This window comes from Nesoenas mayeri (genome assembly GCF_963082525.1).
Source record: "Nesoenas mayeri genome assembly, chromosome: 15".
NCBI classification, from domain to species: Eukaryota; Metazoa; Chordata; class Aves; order Columbiformes; family Columbidae; genus Nesoenas; species Nesoenas mayeri.
In genome coordinates this window covers 298,980-314,755 of record NC_137559.1, presented here as the reverse complement: position 1 = coordinate 314,755, position 15,776 = coordinate 298,980, and the positions used below count along the sequence as shown (strand labels likewise).

The window sequence follows — 15,776 nt, the reverse complement described above, 5'->3', positions numbered from 1 at the left end:
CCCCACAGCCAGCACCTCCACGGTGCCTCCCTACAGCCAGCACCTCCACGGTGCCTCCCCACAGCCAGCACCTCCACCGTGCCTCCCCACAGCCAGCACCTCCACCGTGCCTCCCCACCCGCACAAGAAGCAGCTCCTTCCATGTTGTGCCTCACCACAGGCAGCTTCCTCCATTTTGCCCCTTCTTCACAAGAAACAGCGCCTTCATTTTGTACCTCCTCTCCTTCATGCCTCACAGGACGCCGTTCCCTCCATTTTGTGCCTCCCTCCCTCAGAAGCAGCAGCTCCTTCATTTGTGCATCTCCTCCCTCACAGGAGCCAACTGTGCCCTCCACGTTGTCCCCTCCACGCTGTCCCCACAGGAGGCAGCTGCCCCCTCCACGTTGTCCCCATAGGACGCAGCTGTCCCCTCCACGCTGTCCCCTCCACGCTGTCCCCAGAGGACGCAGCTGTCCCCTCGGGTGGGTACCCGCGGGTTCTGGGCCGTGGCAGGAGGGGTCAGACGGAGCTGCATCCCCGCTCTGCCGGCCCGGGGAAGCAGCGGCCATCTCTCCCGCTCACATCACTCTCTTCGAGTACAGACATTACAGACTAAACGACCGCAGTCGTACAGCAATCGTTGCTGCACACAGCGCTCCTGCGGCGGGACTGGGCTCCCGAGCCACCGGCTGCGGGGCTGGTGGGCACTATCCACAATGACACTGCTGAAAGTGAACAGAACCTAAGAGTGACGATAGAATTGAAATAGTAACAGAAGCGAAAATGAAAAACTCAATAAATACTGTTTTCTTTCAGATTTAATCTGGCACAATTTCAAGAAAGCTTAGTGGTACGTTTTCCTAAGTGACCTGGTGGAACGAGATGTTCAATTGCACCTTTTACACCTTACCAGGGTGTTTGTTTAAGCAATTATGTACTTCAGTTTATTCAGATTCCTAAAGTTCACACTGCTATAGAGAAGCAAGGGGATATACCTCCTACCGTGTTGCTGGTTTTATGTACAATTTAGTTCACACTGAATTTTGATTAAAATTGGAATTGAAAAGTAACAGAAAAGCTTCTTGAGTATTTTGTTAGTTAAATGCCACTATCTTAAATGTCCCAGACAACAAAAAAAAAATCAGAATAAAAGTAAGTATCTATTTCTGGAGAAAGGATTACCTGCACTAAGTGATGCTGGATGACATTTCCTTCAACATATTCAAACTTGCAGATCTCGTATTTCAAATCTCGGGTTTTACCTCTAAAAATAAAGCGTTTCTGTTTGTTTCCAGCTGCCAGGCAGCTCTGGTGAACCGGCGGGGAACTGAGCTGCGCAGTTGGCTCTTCAGACAGCGGCGTCGCGGCCAAGCGGCGCTCTGCCCAGGCAGGGCTCCCGTTGAGGGCAGGCCGGCTCTCCGGCGCCCCCGGCCCCGCACCGGCTCCCGCTGAGGGCAGGCCGGCCTTCCGGCGCCCCCGGCCCCGCACCGGCTCCCGCTGAGGGCAGGCCGGCCCTCCGGCGCCCCCGGCCCCGCGCCCCGGGCAGCGCCCGCTCGCCCCGGCCCGCGCCGCCGGCCCCGCCGTTCCTCTCCCCGCCGGCGGGGGGCGCTGCGGAGCGCGGGGCCGCGCGGGGCCGGGAGCACTTCCTGTCCCGCGCCGTGCTGTTCCGGGGCGGCCGGGAAGGCGGAAGCGCCGTCTCGATGGTGCGCGGCGGCCGGCGGCTCCGCGCTCACGATGGCGGCGGCGGGAGCCGGCCCGGAGAAGCTGCTCCCTCCGACCCTGCTCAGCTTCTTCATCTACAGCCCCCAGCTGGGGCCCAAGGAGGGAGAGGTACCGGGCGGCGGCGCGTCCCGGTGCGGGCGGAGCTCCGGCGCGGCCTCGGTTGCCGCAGGCGGCTCTGCCGGCCCTCCCCGGGGTCGCCGCGGAGCGCCGCGGGCGGAGCGGCGATCGCTGGGCGGGACGGGAGGAGAACGGGACGGGAGGAGAACGGGACGGGAGGAGAACGGGACGGGGCAGCGCCTGGGGCTCGGGTGTCCGCGGGGCGGCCGCGCGCTGCCGGTTGCCCGTGCCCGCGCTAGCGGAGCGGTGGCCGGGGGCGTTTCCGCAGTAGCGCAAGTCGCTGCGGGTGAGCGGCTGCTGTTGGGAACCAGCGCGGTGCGGTGCGCGGTGCGGTGCGCGGTGCGGTGCGCGGTGCGGTGCGCGGTGCGGTGCGCTGTGCGGTGCGGTGCGCGGTGCGGTGCGCGGTGCGGTGCGCTGCGCGGTGCGGTAACCTCCGGCGTGGCGCGTTCCAGCCGCAGCTGCTCAGCGCTGCGCGGTGCGCGCGTGACGAGGCTGGCAGTGTCGCCGCCCGCGGGGCCGCGCCGGGTCGCTGCTGCTGCGCTGCGCTCAGCGCCGGCGGAGACCGGCGGCTCCGCAAGGGCCCGCGGGGCCGGCGGGCGGGAGCCCCGCGCGGCGGGAGCGGCGGGAGCGGCGGGGCCGGGGCGGAGGGCGTAGCGCCGCGGGAGCGGGCGGGCTGTGCGTGCGCCGGCAGCTTCCCCCGGCGGCAGCGGGAGCGTCCCGCGCTGCGGGCCCCGCGCTGCCCCGGGCCCGGGCGGCACAGCGAGCCCAGCCCAGGGCCGCCGCAGCCCCCGGGACCGGAGAGCCTGAGACACCGGCGTGCGCGGCGTGGCCGTGACGCGGCGCTGGTGGAGCCCCCGCGGGCGGCTGTGGGGGATGGAGCCAGCTGCCTCCGGAGCGGGGCTGGGGGGCGATGGCAGAAGTGCCGGCAAGAGACGCTCCGATGGGAGAGAAAACAAAGTTCTTCACAGCGAAGCGGTCAGGCAGCAGAGCGGGCCTGGAAACGGTGTGCGATCTCCGTCCTTGGAGACACTCAGACCTCGACTGGGCAAGGGCTTGGGCAGCCTGAGCTGGCCCTGGCCTGGCTTTGAGGCCAGCCTTGCTTTGAACTGGCTGCGAGGGGACGAGGGCCTCTGATTTCGGCAGCTTGGGAATCTATAAAGCACTTTGAGATACCTGGGGATGACCAGCTGCTAAGGTGTGGTTAAATGTGCCTTTTATCCGCTTTACAGAAGCCCATTTAGGTACAAGATAAAATTCTGCCTAGGAAATTAAGGGATTAAAGTAAAAAACCAAGCAAACAATGAACTTACTATTCTTTGATTCTGGTTCTGTTAAATGCATTTGCTTTGATTCTTCTTCAAATTTTAGGAAGAAAAGAAGATTCTCTTCTATCACCCAAATGAAGTAGAGAAGAATGAAAAGATTAGAAATGTGGGACTCTGTGAAGCTATAGTACAATTCACAAGGTGTGAAGCCTCATTGCACGGCTCCTTGTATTAGCACAAACCCTCTGTTTTAAATTTCCCAGACATACGTTTTCTTTCTGCGTGTATAAATATCTATGTCTACATGTATGTTTTCCTTCCAGGACCTTTAGTCCAACAAAACCTGCAAAATCCCTGCATACGCAGAAGAATAGACAATTTTTCCATGAGCCCGAAGAAAACTTCTGGATGGTCATGGTACGTATGCATGTGATATGCATATTTCTAAAACACCATATCGCAGCGTTCTCAATGCATTCTGCATTGTCTAATAGCAGCTTGTTCCACTTTCCAGGTTGTACGGAATCCCATCATAGAAAAACACAAAGATGGAAAGCCAGTCTATGAATATCAGGAAGACGAATTACTGGTAGTAAAATATCTTAGTTTGATTCTTCTTGAATTGTTGCCAAATTGACTATCTATCTATCTCCATAAATGGAAAAAGGGCAAAGCACTTTTCAATAAAGCCTAAAGAAGAGCAAGATAGAGAATTATCCAGAAGCCATTGGTGAAATTACAGCTGTGAGACTTTTAGCTTGGAATAGGTGACTGTTTCTTAGGATCTGTTTGTTTAATAAAGTTATTGCGTGATTTTAAATGTATGTATTTTTATTCGGTTTAAGTGTGCATATTACTAGTTTCTTAAGACTGCTAGTAATCTTTGAGCTGTTTGTTTTCCAGTTTATTGGCATAACCATTGTGGGATTTCTTGTCCAAACTGCAGCACCATTAGGTCAGTTTAGTTGTATACAGGAAGGTATTTGGGCAGCTGGGATAATGCTGAAAAAGCTGGTTGTTCATGGCGCCTCCATTCATTGCAGCGTGCGTTAGTTCTGTACCTCACTGCGTTCTAAGGAAAAGGCTGGTGTAACAGGCACCTGTTTCGCTAGACAAACAAGAAAATAGTCCTTCCTTTGTCTGGCCCCATAAAAACTGCTGTGGTGTCCCACCTCCTTTAGCCTTGGCCTTGGACGAAGAGCAATCTAGTCAGAAATATATTCATTTTCACTGAGCACTGGCCTTAGGGAAAAGTATTTGTAACCGGTATCTTGTGCGTGAGTTAATAAAGTGCTCTTGGTATTAAACGTAAGGGGGAAAAGGATTCCCCCTTTATTGAAACTGTACTTTTACAGTACAAAGACACTTCTAGATGCTGACTGAAAACGCTATTTAACTTTTCAGAGATCCGTTTCTCTAATTTGTGTGTTTGCTGGCTCTTTGAAACATACATTATGTGTAGCTCACCCAGAATGTTTGACAGTCTGCCCCTGCTTACACCAACGTGCTCTCTGTTTTCCGCAGGACAAGGTTTACAGCTCGGTCCTGCAGCAGTGCTACAGCATGTACAAGGTAGCGTGAACAGCAGCGGCTCCTCTTGTGCGCAGAGGAAGATCTCGTGGTGCCGTTGGGACGTGCGTGCTCATCAGTGCTTTGGCGTTCTTGCCTCGTCACTGCCGTCTGCAGTGGTGTTGGTAGAAGAGAAAAATAAAGCTTTTGCAGTTACCTGTGCTGGTTCACTAGAAGGCTCTTATTTTTACAATAAGCTGATTTCTGTGAAGTCCAGATTTCTTGTGTGGGCAGTCACACTACTAAGCATTTGACTTTAATGGCATTAGATATTGAAACAATACTGATAAAGGCCATCAGTCTGGCTTCTGCAAAGCAAGAGCATGAGGTACTTAAGTAACACAGCTAAAGAATTTAGTGTCCTTCTCTGTCTACATCTGCCTCTACCGACATATATACCTGGACGCTGCAATTCCAAGAGGGTTTTTTCAATAAAGAAGGGGTACATTTGCATCTTTATGGAGCTCAGATACTCAGAAGCTGTATTGTAATTTAGCTATATTCATGGACAGGTTATAAGAAATTATTGTAAGTGACTACCCAACTGACTGATTTTTTTTTCCATTTAACTCTTAGCTTTTCAATGGCACGTTCCTGAAAGCCATGGAAGACGGAGGCGTCAAAGTTCTAAAGGAGAGACTGGAGAAATTCTTCCATCGGGTAAGACCTTATTTTTCAGGCACACACAGTGGGGAAATAAAATGCAAAAGTCTTGAAGTGGCTTTAACTGTAAAGCACAGGCAGTGGCAAAGGTGCAGCACAAGAAGTCTGGTTACTGATTTTGTCAGATGCTTCCTGCTGATGCGGTGGGTTCCTTAAGTGGAGTTGAGCCCCAGCAGGATTATGGCTTGATGGAGCAGCTTAGCTCTTGGACATGTTTTCTGATGGAATCATGTTCATTCTTTGGAAGTTCTGCTTTAACGTTTGAGTGGGTGAGTGTGAGGACAATCTGCGCAGACCTGTTCGAGGAACTGTGGCAGGACCCTTCAGGCTGGAAGGAACGTGGAGAGGTCCTGGGCCCCCGCTCAGAGCCGGGGAGCGCTGAACTCGCACCGGACTGCGCCGGCTTTGGCTGGCGGAGTCTTGGCAACACCTGGGGCTGGAGAGCAGATTGCACAGCTGCACGCACAGAGTTCAGTCCCGCAGTACTGTGAAGTAATGGGTAGTAGTAATTTTTAACTTCCTCCCTTGCTCTGCCCCCCATGTGGAATTAGTAGTCATGCTTGATAAGGTTTCAGGTTATAACTAGTCTTCAGAATTTAATTTCAATCTTTCAAATCAAATGTTCTGGTGAAAGGATGGAAGGCAAAACCTGTTTCTGAGCAATAAATATTATTCAGGTATTTTTCACATGAAGTAACTGAGTGAGTAGTTGTGTCTGGCGGAATGTTGAGTTCCTGCACAAAAAGTGTCGCCAAGGAGCTTGACAAGGTGGCAGCCAAGTGTCTTCTGCCCCCGTTTTTCTCGTGTGCACGGAAGGAAGCAGAGGACCGCGTCAGCAGCTAATTTTGCCGCGGCGGAGCTGTGGATACTGGTATCTCTGATAGTGATGGCATGTAGACGCTTTGCTAGTGTTTAAAATGTTGTTCTAGTAAGTTGTTAAAGCAGCCGAACATTGGGACGGTGAACAGCAGCACAGCCCGGGTTGATTTTAGGGCACCTTCGCTTGCGGGGTGTGGAGCGTTGTTTGGTTTTTTTCTGCGAGACTGTTGTAGGCTCCAGAGTGAACACGGTTGGCACAAGGGCTGTTTGGTTGGCTGCTGTATGCGTCTGTCTACACTGAGCTGAAAAATAGAGCATGGCAAAAAGGGAAGTAGTAGATTTTTATCTTTAAAACGTTGTTTTTCTTTGAAGTTCCTAATGAAGATAAAGCAGTAATTGCTATAGATTTGTATAACAGAAAGAAATCCAAGGAAAAGTTGTTTCTCTGGGGAATTAGATGCTCAGGAAGCTGGGTCTGTCGGACCCCGTTGCAGGGGTAGCCCCGCGGTGCTGGCGGGCGCCGCCTGCGCTGACCACGAACCGGGGCAGAGACCAGATCCGTCGGACCACGTGTCTGCGTTTACGTGTTTCTCGTGGCAATGTGGGATGGTGCAGAGGGAGCTGTGCGTGACTCGTCTTTCACGGAGCACAGCAGTGGGTAACGCAGCTGAAATCTGGGGGTAGAGCTTACAGCCCATCGAGAGAGAATGATGGGAATTAGCTTTTCACATTGGAAGTGAATGGATTTAGCTGTTAATATTTCCAGAGTGTTCTGAAACTGAATATTACTGAGACTTCTTCCTTGTGTCTAGTCTGAATCTCTCTCTTTCCGTTGAAAACCATTACCCCTTGTCCTATCACTACGGGTCTGTCCCCACATGAAGGAGTGTGTCATATGAGCAGAACTAGAAGGGTTTTGTGGGGCTTTTTTGATTATTAGTGTAGATTACTGGGGATTAGACTCAAATTTGACATTTAAATCTACACATTGGAAGCTTTCTGAGTTCTATAGAACAACTGTCATTGTTTCTTAGTACTTGCAGACGCTGCATTTACAGTCCTGTGATCTGCTGGATGTGTTCTGTGGAATCAGCTTCTTTCCACTGGACAAAATGACTTACTTGAAAATTCAGTCATTCATTAACAGGATGGAAGAAAGCCTGAACATAGTCAAGTATACAGCATTCCTCTACAACGACCAGCTTATCTGGTAGGTACTTCAGTTTCTCATCCTATTAACAAGTGCCATAACAGCAAAGCTTCTGAGTTAGTGAGTTACGAGAAGGCCGAAGGGTGCGATGAGCGCTGTGCAAGAAAGGCGCTGGCCTTTGGCTTTGGTCTCTGACCCGGACGTGGTGCTCGCTGCCCAGCTGGCCCACGGAGCAGCTGGAGCAGCGTCCGCGTCCCTTCCGCCACACAGAGCCCCGTGCATTGCACAAGGTCCTTGGCAGGACCTCTCAGTAGAGAGGTTCATTAAATGATTATTCTCTACATGGTTCTGAACCAGAAGGCTGGAGTTCCACTTTTAAGTGGACTTCAGAATAGAAAACTTGATCTTTGTGTGCTTAAATGTTGTTTCTATTTCTCTTCTGGTTTACAGCTAATTTAGATGTGGTTTGTATTTAGCAAATAAACTAACATTTTATAAAAATGAATGTTCTGGGATTTAATCTGAGACACGGAACTGTTGCCGCCTGAATCTGGTATGGGCTTCGCCTGGGTTTTGGTTAGAGGCGGCGTTGGATCTGCACAAACACCACTTGTGCTTCTTTTCCTCCCTGGTGCTACAGGAGTGGGTTGGAACAGGATGACATGAGAATTTTGTACAAATACCTCACGACATCTCTCTTTCCAAGGCACATGGAGCCCGAGGTAGGGTACTTGGGGTTTTGAGGGGTGGGGATGGAGGCTGTTGTTGCTTTTAGTTTTTGTGTTTGCTTGGGGTTTTTTCTTCCTGTTTATCTGGTACCACTAAGGGCTAAAATACCAAAGAGGAATAGGTCTATTTCCCTCTTCCCCCCTTAAATTCTGAGATTTATTGCTTTTGGGGCGCTTTACCTAAAGTCTGTAGTATTTGCACCTAGTGCTCACAATATGAATTGTGCTGGTCATTTAAACATGTGATATTGGTAGGAAATGACGGGACGCTGGTACGTGGTGACCGCGCGGTGCTGCAGGCGAGTCACCGCCGCGCAAGGCTGGCGCAGCGTGCTGTGCCGTGCCGTGCCGTGACACCACCTGCGGCTGGCTAGTGCTCCCGAAGCTAAGTTTTTAAATTAAAAAATGCAAAAGCAGGATGGCCTGTTCTGTCAGCACCTCTTACACTTTAGCTTTACCTCCTTCGTGTTACACACGTATAGATCTTCACGAGTCTGCATGTCTGCAAATGGTTTGCTTTGATTTGAAGAGCTCTCAGCTACTTTCTGTGTGTGTGTTCTTGTCGCTCAGTTAGCAGGAAGAGATTCTCCAATACGTGCGGAAATGCCAGGAAACCTGCAGCACTATGGCAGGTAGTTCCCGTTCACTGTCACCACCTACTGCTGCTTCCCTGAGGGCACAGCGCTTGGGAGGAGAACCTGTATTTCGAGAACACATTCCACACACCGCCACGGTAGAAGGTCACACAGTAGTTTGTGCAATAGAACACTTGACCTCTGGGAAAAAAGAGAAGAGGCTTCGTTAACATTACCACGCATTTATTTTTCTTCCCCACTGTTCCTGATGCACTGCATGAAAAATCCTGAAGTGCTCAGGTCATTTCTTTTCAGTCGGGCCCTTCAGACAAAGGTGTGGATTTAACCTAGGGATTTATCTATTCCTTTTTCCTCCGTATTGAGCATGTCACAGTGGGGAATTCTGTACTTAAACAGCTGGGCAAGGTTATTTTGAACAGCTGTGGGTTTGGACATGTCTCTTTAATCGCGGTCATTCCTCTTGCCTGATTTATTGTATTCTGGGGTCCCGGCACTGGGACGCGCTCCCTGTCTCCACCCCCGCGAGTTTCTGTGCTTCTCCGGCACCGTTGTACGCCGCTCGTGCGAGGGCTCCGCTGGAAAGCAGAGCGCTTGCCCAGCACCAGCAAGCAATGGGCTTTTACACACAGTCACGGCTTGAACGTCCAAACAGTCGTGGTGCTGTTTCTTTGACGATCTGCACAGTTCATTTCCTTGGCAGCATTCTGGCTTTCTGGTTCTGTAACTCTTTAGAGCTTATATGCAAATAATACTTGGAAATGTAGGAGTGTTATGAGGATATATAAAGGGCTCCACACCTCTCTAGAGAGCTGAACACTCTTATTCAAGTACATTCATGCATGCAAGTAAGTGCTGGTTTAGAAACATCTGCTAAAGGGGAAAAACTGAAATATAAGACTTCAACACACCTGACCTATTATTTTATAGGTTTCTTACTGGACCTTTAAATCTTAATGATCCAGAAGCAAAATGCCGTTTCCCAAAAATATTCGTTAACACTGATGACACTTACGAAGAGCTTCATTTAATTGTTTATAAGGTATTACATTTTTCTCTGCAATTATTCCACAAAATTAGAGTAAGGATGACAATGATGTGAAATACTTAGGAACTGTGTAGAGAGATGCGTTGGTATGTCCGGGTTAAAGCAAGAGACAGAAAGCTGGTGTTTCTAGCAAGAAGCTTTTAAAGTCTGAATCTCGTTTTCCCCATCCCACGCCCTCCCCAAACAACCAGCTGTTCTATTAAAGCAAAATACCAGCCTTCAGTTACTTTAGGTGGTTTCATACCTGGCTTTATGTAGCATTAATCAATAAAAGAAACAAACAAACATTAAATGAAATGCAAGTTGCTTGCCGACGTTTATCCTTGCAAAAAGTCCTTTCTTAGCAAATTTTACCTTTCCCCTACAAGTTAAAAACTGTTAACAGGACTGAAGTTTGAAATCGTAACTACCCTGCGCTGTGCGGGGTTGCACAGGCGTTATCCTATTGAAGCACTGCCTTTAAACTTTATTTGATGTACCTGTTGTGCCTGTGTGACCTCGCTGACGTGTCGCCATGTGTCCGAGGTAGTGGCGGTGACCCGCTGTAAATGCTCTGTCTGCTCTAACGTTTCTCGTTCCAGGCCATGAGTGCAGCTGTCTGCTTCATGATCGATGGTGAGTACCTGGCCAAGCCACAGTAAGTACAAAACGCTATTACATGCCACTTGTTCTACTCTTGAAAATACTCATGTTAATTTGTTATTTGAGTTTGTTCTTCACGAGTGCTTTTATCAGTCTTGATTTCTGTGCCAGTGGCATAAGTAACTCAACTTGCACAGTAAAATGACTAAATATTGCCACAGTTAGCCGTGCACTCTCAAAATCAGCCGTAAGGTTATAATTAAGACAGAAAATTGTCCAGGACTCTCACCTGTTGAAAGAAAACTGAACCTCTGTACGTTCAACCTCTCCCTTTTCTTTGCCTTCCACCAAGCCTCAATTCCTCCTACGCTGGAGTTTTGCCGTAAACTGGACAGTATTGTTGGGCCTCAGCTCACCGTGTTGGCATCGGACATATGTGAACAATACAACATCAACAAGAGGATATCGGGGTTCGTACCACATTTCTGCTCCTGCTGCAATCCCTTGTTAGTTGGTTAAAAAGTAGGTTTAATGAACTGCTTAAATAATGGTAACATGAGCCCAAATGTCGAAAGCATTGCATTAAGTGTGCGCTTTAAATGATGTTTATCTACCTTCCTGCATCTTAGGCATGTAAAAAGGGCCTGTTGTTGCATATTTAGGTCTCCCCAAAGTACCAATATACACATTATTTATTTAGAATGAAGTTTTATTATGTGGCTGCTGAGACCTTTTTCCTCTATGTGCATAATTGTTGCAGAAAAAAATCCTGTCGCTATTAAGATAAATGTCCCTCTTTTTGCCATTCTGCGTCCTGCCCAGCCTGAGCAGGACGCTGAGGCGCAGGGGCGGCGCTCCGGGCCTGGTTTCTCGCACGCGTGAGCCAGGGAGCTCAGCGGCCGCGCGGAGCAGGTGCAGCCGGGAGCCCCAGCGCCAGCGCAGCCGCTGCGGTTTCCTGCTGGAGAAGCAGCAGTTCCTGCAGAACCTTAACGGCAGCTCATATGTCACTGTTCTTGAGGAAGACAGGATCGCGTGTTCACAAGTAGCCCCTGGGTTAGTTGAACAGTGGAGTTCGGAAAACAAAAACAAGAAATATCATGGTGTTTGTGCCCACGTCCTTTGCGCTGGTTTCCTGCGACTCCTGCTTTTACCTTCTGCTGTTCTGCGGGATGCACAAAACGAAGGGTGTTTTTCGCACCAGGTGGACGCCGGCAGCAGTGGCTCCGGTGTGGCCTTGGACACGGTGCATGTAACCCTGAGCTCCGGCTACAAACCCAAAGGGAAAACGAAGGTCTAGATACTAGAGCCATCTGTGTTTAACAGTTTGAAATGGGATTTTAGTAAGCGGGTTATCTGGTTACAATGCAAGTTTTACAGTTCGAGTACTCTCTTCAGGAACTGCTGCCTCTGGAAGTGGTGCCCTGTATAGCGAGGAAGAACCTCCTACTGTTTCTATTTTGCAGGACTAAGGTGAGGGCTTGAGGGGCAGAACAAGTGAAACGAGAAAGGAAGTTCATGCTTTGGAAAAATACGCTTCTTTTAGAACTATAGCTGACTTGCCATTAAATTGTATCAATTTTTAGATAGGTCTGTTAGTTGGGGAAGCCAGAACAGCATCGCACATGGCAGTGAAAGAGGAATGAACCAAAGACAGGTGTGTGAGTGAACTGGCTGAGGGGTAGCACGCCAGATCAGCAACGTCGCAGGGTATACAACAGGATACGCTTGAAATTGTGCCAAACTACTAAATCATTCAACTTGGTTTTTCTAATGTCATCCGGGACTGGCTTTGGCAGCTTTACCGGTTTTAAAGTTTCATGCTGTGGTGTCCTGAGACCGTGATACGGTTTCTTGACACCGGTGCGTGTGGGTGACACAGAGCAAGGGGATCCAGTTGTTGCCAGGGCGAGTGGTGTCATCAGTTATCTCCCTGGCTAAATAATACATGGCCTCAAGGACCAGCTGCTAGAGCCGGTTTTTGCCAGTCTGAATTTGTTGTGACTTCTACCAAACTACAGCTCTGACAGATCCTATATGAACTTAATAAAAGAAATGGAAGAGACTGCCAAGGCAGGAGTTTGAAAATAGTCTCTTGAGTGGCCCACACAAATGATGGGGGGAAGAATGATTTCTTTTGATTGTAACAAATAGCGAAGACGTGAGTGGAAGGTGACTTCTGAGTCACATTAAAGACCCAGGATCCATTCAGAGCAGAGCAGACCGGCACGGGGGAGCAAGGAAACAGAATGGGGACGGAGGAAGGAGAGCTCATTAGAAACATGCAGACTGCTCGTGGGCAGTGGGACAAGGCCTTCGGCTCCCTGTGTCTGCAACCAGAGACTGAGCGCTCAGGGGTTGGTTTGGCAGGCTTGCCTTCTTTTAAAGTGTTAAAATGAAGTTTGATTGTACCACAAGACTTAGTGCATTATAATTGGTCTCTTCAGTGGTAACTTCGGGACGTCTGAGCACGCTTTGCATGGCTGTTCCCTGTTCTCTCACCCTGTGCTTACACAACGTGTCCGTGCTCACAAGTACGTGGTTTTTAAAATCTTCCTAGGGCTGAGAAGGAGCCTCAGTTTAAGTTTATCTATTTCAATCACATGAACCTGGCAGAGAAAAGTACCATTCACATGAGGAAAACACCCAGCGTATCACTCGCATCGGTTCACCCTGACCTCATGAAGATTCTCGGTGACATCAACAGTGACTTCTCCAGGTAATGCTTAACTATTAACTAGTCTGTAACTCCTCCTGTCAGGCAGATCTTTCCAAATGAGCGAAGCTTTCACGTCTTTTTGTTCACAGATGGCTATTCATAGTTCTGTGAGATAAATGGTGTAACATGGGTCACATTTGGTATTTTGTGTTGGTTTAGAAGTAATCTGTCTTAAACAAGGGCCAGAGCCTCTATCCAAGAAAATATCTATCTGAAGCTTCAGAGTACCTGTAACAAACTGAGAGGGGACACGAGCACAGTGGTTTTGCGCTTGAGTCTGTCTGATCTCGGCCTCGCGAAGGACGGGGAGCCCCGCTGCGCCTGCGCTGCACGCTGCGCAAACAGCCGGCTCCCTCAGCGTGGAACGCACGTCGCAGCTACGACAGACCCAGCTGCCTTGTCAGTGCGTATCGCGCTGCAGGTGGGACACCCTGTCATTATAAAAACGGATAAAGACCGTGAAAATGCTGAATGATCGTGATGTCTGGAACTCTAATTAGCAACTAGCAACTTTTCCACTACTCAAGGTCAAGGTTTTCATTTTTCTATGAAAGAAAAAAGAGTATTTCATCATATTGTGGAAGTACTGGGTTAGTGACAGCTTTATGTAATGTATCGAGCTGCTGAGCGTGGTTTAGTTCTAGGTTTAACGATTTGCATATGTGAAAGTTTAGTATCACCTCCGCGAACCGGGCGCTGTGCAGCGCATTGTCACGCTGGCGCGTTCACCATGCGGAAGGGTTTGCCCGATGGACAGCCTAATGATGTCCTCGTCACTGTCCTTACAGCCGCTTAGGAAGCCTTTATCCGGCATGGCTGAATTATGCCTAATCGGTGTTTGGAGTCTCTCTTTGCACAGCCACAACTATTTATGACAGTAAGCTGTCCTAATGATTACAAATAAAGTTGTTGAAGAGGAACTTGCTGCCACCTTCTTTACTCTAAAAAATCTCTTTCAGAGCTGATGAAGATGAGGAAATCATTGTGAAGGCAATGAGTGATTACTGGGTAGTTGGGAAAAAGTCTGACCAGCGAGAACTGTATGTTATTTTGAATCAGAAAAATGCAAATCTGATTGAAGTTAATGGTAAGGATTGCTTTTTATTACCTTTACATACAGTTATTACTAAAACGTATGTCCCTGGAGAAGTAATGAAAGCCATCTCGAGAGCTCTGGAGAGGGCGGGTCTGTGGCAGACGGGCGGTGTGCCCTGGGTTCAGCTGCCTTCTGCCCGCTGCGGCACAGCACCATCCTTCCTCCTTCAAATAACAGAGAGCTCTGTGAGCTTAATTTAGGAGTAATTAATGAAGTGTATTACAGGTGACAGCTGAACATATTTACATCTGAGTTAGGTTTTTATTTGTCTGTGATCCATGAGTAAGTTACTTATACATAATGTCTGTCCTGTCAGTGATCCTCATTCCTTTGTTCTCTGGTTTCTAATGCTGTTTTGAGAATTATTTACTATGGCTAAGAGTGCAAATTAACATTAAAATGCAATAAGCTTATAAACAGACTAACAGAAATGGCAGATTGAGTCTTACTTGCAGCAGTTTTAGGGCGCTCTTTTAATAGGACGCAATGTGCTCACTGGGATGATGGGAAAGAAAACGATGCCAAGACCAGGGCCTGGCCACCTCCACTGCGGGACGGGGAGCGAGCTGCGTAACTTGCGGTGGTTTCCGATTTGTCCTTCAGGGTCACACCTGCCGTACAGAAACAGTGAATGAGCGTTTCTGTGCCTGATAAACTGAGGGAGTTCTGCTTCCCGCAGAGCCGTGTCTGCCACAGCGCACAAAGCCAACGCTGTGCTGACTTGATCTGCTGTCACGGGCCACGCTCATCCCTCCTCCCCGCGCAGGGGTCGCGGTGTCCGACTCTTGTGCTGGTGCAGTACAAAAGTCCCCCAAGATGAGGGACCCATCGCTCACACAGCAGCACTGGGAACAACTTTCAGCCGCCGGGACGGGGCGGACTCGGTCGACTTCCTCTTACACTGAATTTTATTCTGTCTCCAGTATTCCTACATTAGAAACTCCAGGGCATTTTCCTGGTTTACTTTAATTGAGTGTTGTTGATGATCCCCAGGGCTTTTCTTGCAGAGGTTCTTATGGAATATCATACTGAGATAACTTTTTTCTTTTTTTTTTTTTTACAGAAGAAGTGAAGAAACTTTGTGCAACACAGTTTAATAATATTTTCTTCTTGGATTGATTTGCAAAGGGCTGATTTATTGAAGGTGTCAGTGTCAGATACTTGTTCAACTATGAAAAGTTATTAGTCATATTATTGACTGGAATAATGACAATAGTAAAGCAATACTTGCTTTGTAAGAATCAAATTTCTACTAAAATCTGTAAACTCTGACCATAAAATTTTTAGATTTTAAAATGTTTATGTGCACAATAATTCAAAACCAGTCTGAATTCATCTGTACCATTCCATTCTGATATCGTTATGTGAATATTTTCCTGGAAAATAAAATAATTGTTACACTTTTAAAGGCATCTTTGTCTTCACGCGTTCGTTTGCATCATCGCGTGACGTTCTGTTCATTTTCTACAGTGTGAAACTAGACCAGCTACAAAAGACCCCTGAACAAACACCTTCCCCGGTTGAGCGGTTCTTTGCAGCTGCTGCTTCAGCCTGTTACGTTTGAGCTGCAGGTCAGACACTGCCTTCTGCACCACTTCTGTTCAAAGGGTTACACTTGTGTAAATGACTCTATTCCTTGGTGTAAGAGCATTTCCCTCTGAAACCAGTGTGTCTTGTGCATAGTTTTATTGTATTTCAGACCTCACTGGCAATCCGGTTCTTTAGTTGC

At 48.8% G+C, this 15,776-nt stretch overlaps 1 protein-coding gene across 4 annotated transcripts; it reads left to right on the top strand.

The window, feature by feature from the left end:
- Positions 1 to 1,652: 1,652 nt before the first annotated feature.
- Positions 1,653 to 15,459, top strand: CCZ1 (CCZ1 homolog, vacuolar protein trafficking and biogenesis associated). Of its 4 annotated transcripts, none has more exons than XM_080353626.1 (15): positions 1,653 to 1,809; positions 3,187 to 3,284; positions 3,407 to 3,500; positions 3,598 to 3,672; positions 4,608 to 4,655; positions 5,229 to 5,312; positions 7,178 to 7,344; positions 7,925 to 8,006; positions 8,583 to 8,644; positions 9,536 to 9,647; positions 10,235 to 10,268; positions 10,588 to 10,705; positions 12,793 to 12,951; positions 13,911 to 14,038; positions 15,111 to 15,459. In XM_080353626.1, exons 1-15 carry the CDS (start codon positions 1,714 to 1,716, stop codon positions 15,164 to 15,166), a joined length of 1,413 nt encoding a protein of 470 aa, XP_080209752.1. In that variant the 5' UTR covers positions 1,653 to 1,713; the 3' UTR covers positions 15,167 to 15,459. The 4 variants fall into 4 exon arrangements, with proteins under 4 accessions (XP_080209752.1, XP_080209751.1, XP_080209754.1 ...); XM_080353625.1 differs by having other exon boundaries at positions 7,169 to 7,344; XM_080353628.1 differs by lacking the exon at positions 15,111 to 15,459 and having other exon boundaries at positions 7,169 to 7,344; positions 12,849 to 12,951.
- The last annotated feature ends 317 nt before the right edge of the window (positions 15,460 to 15,776 follow it).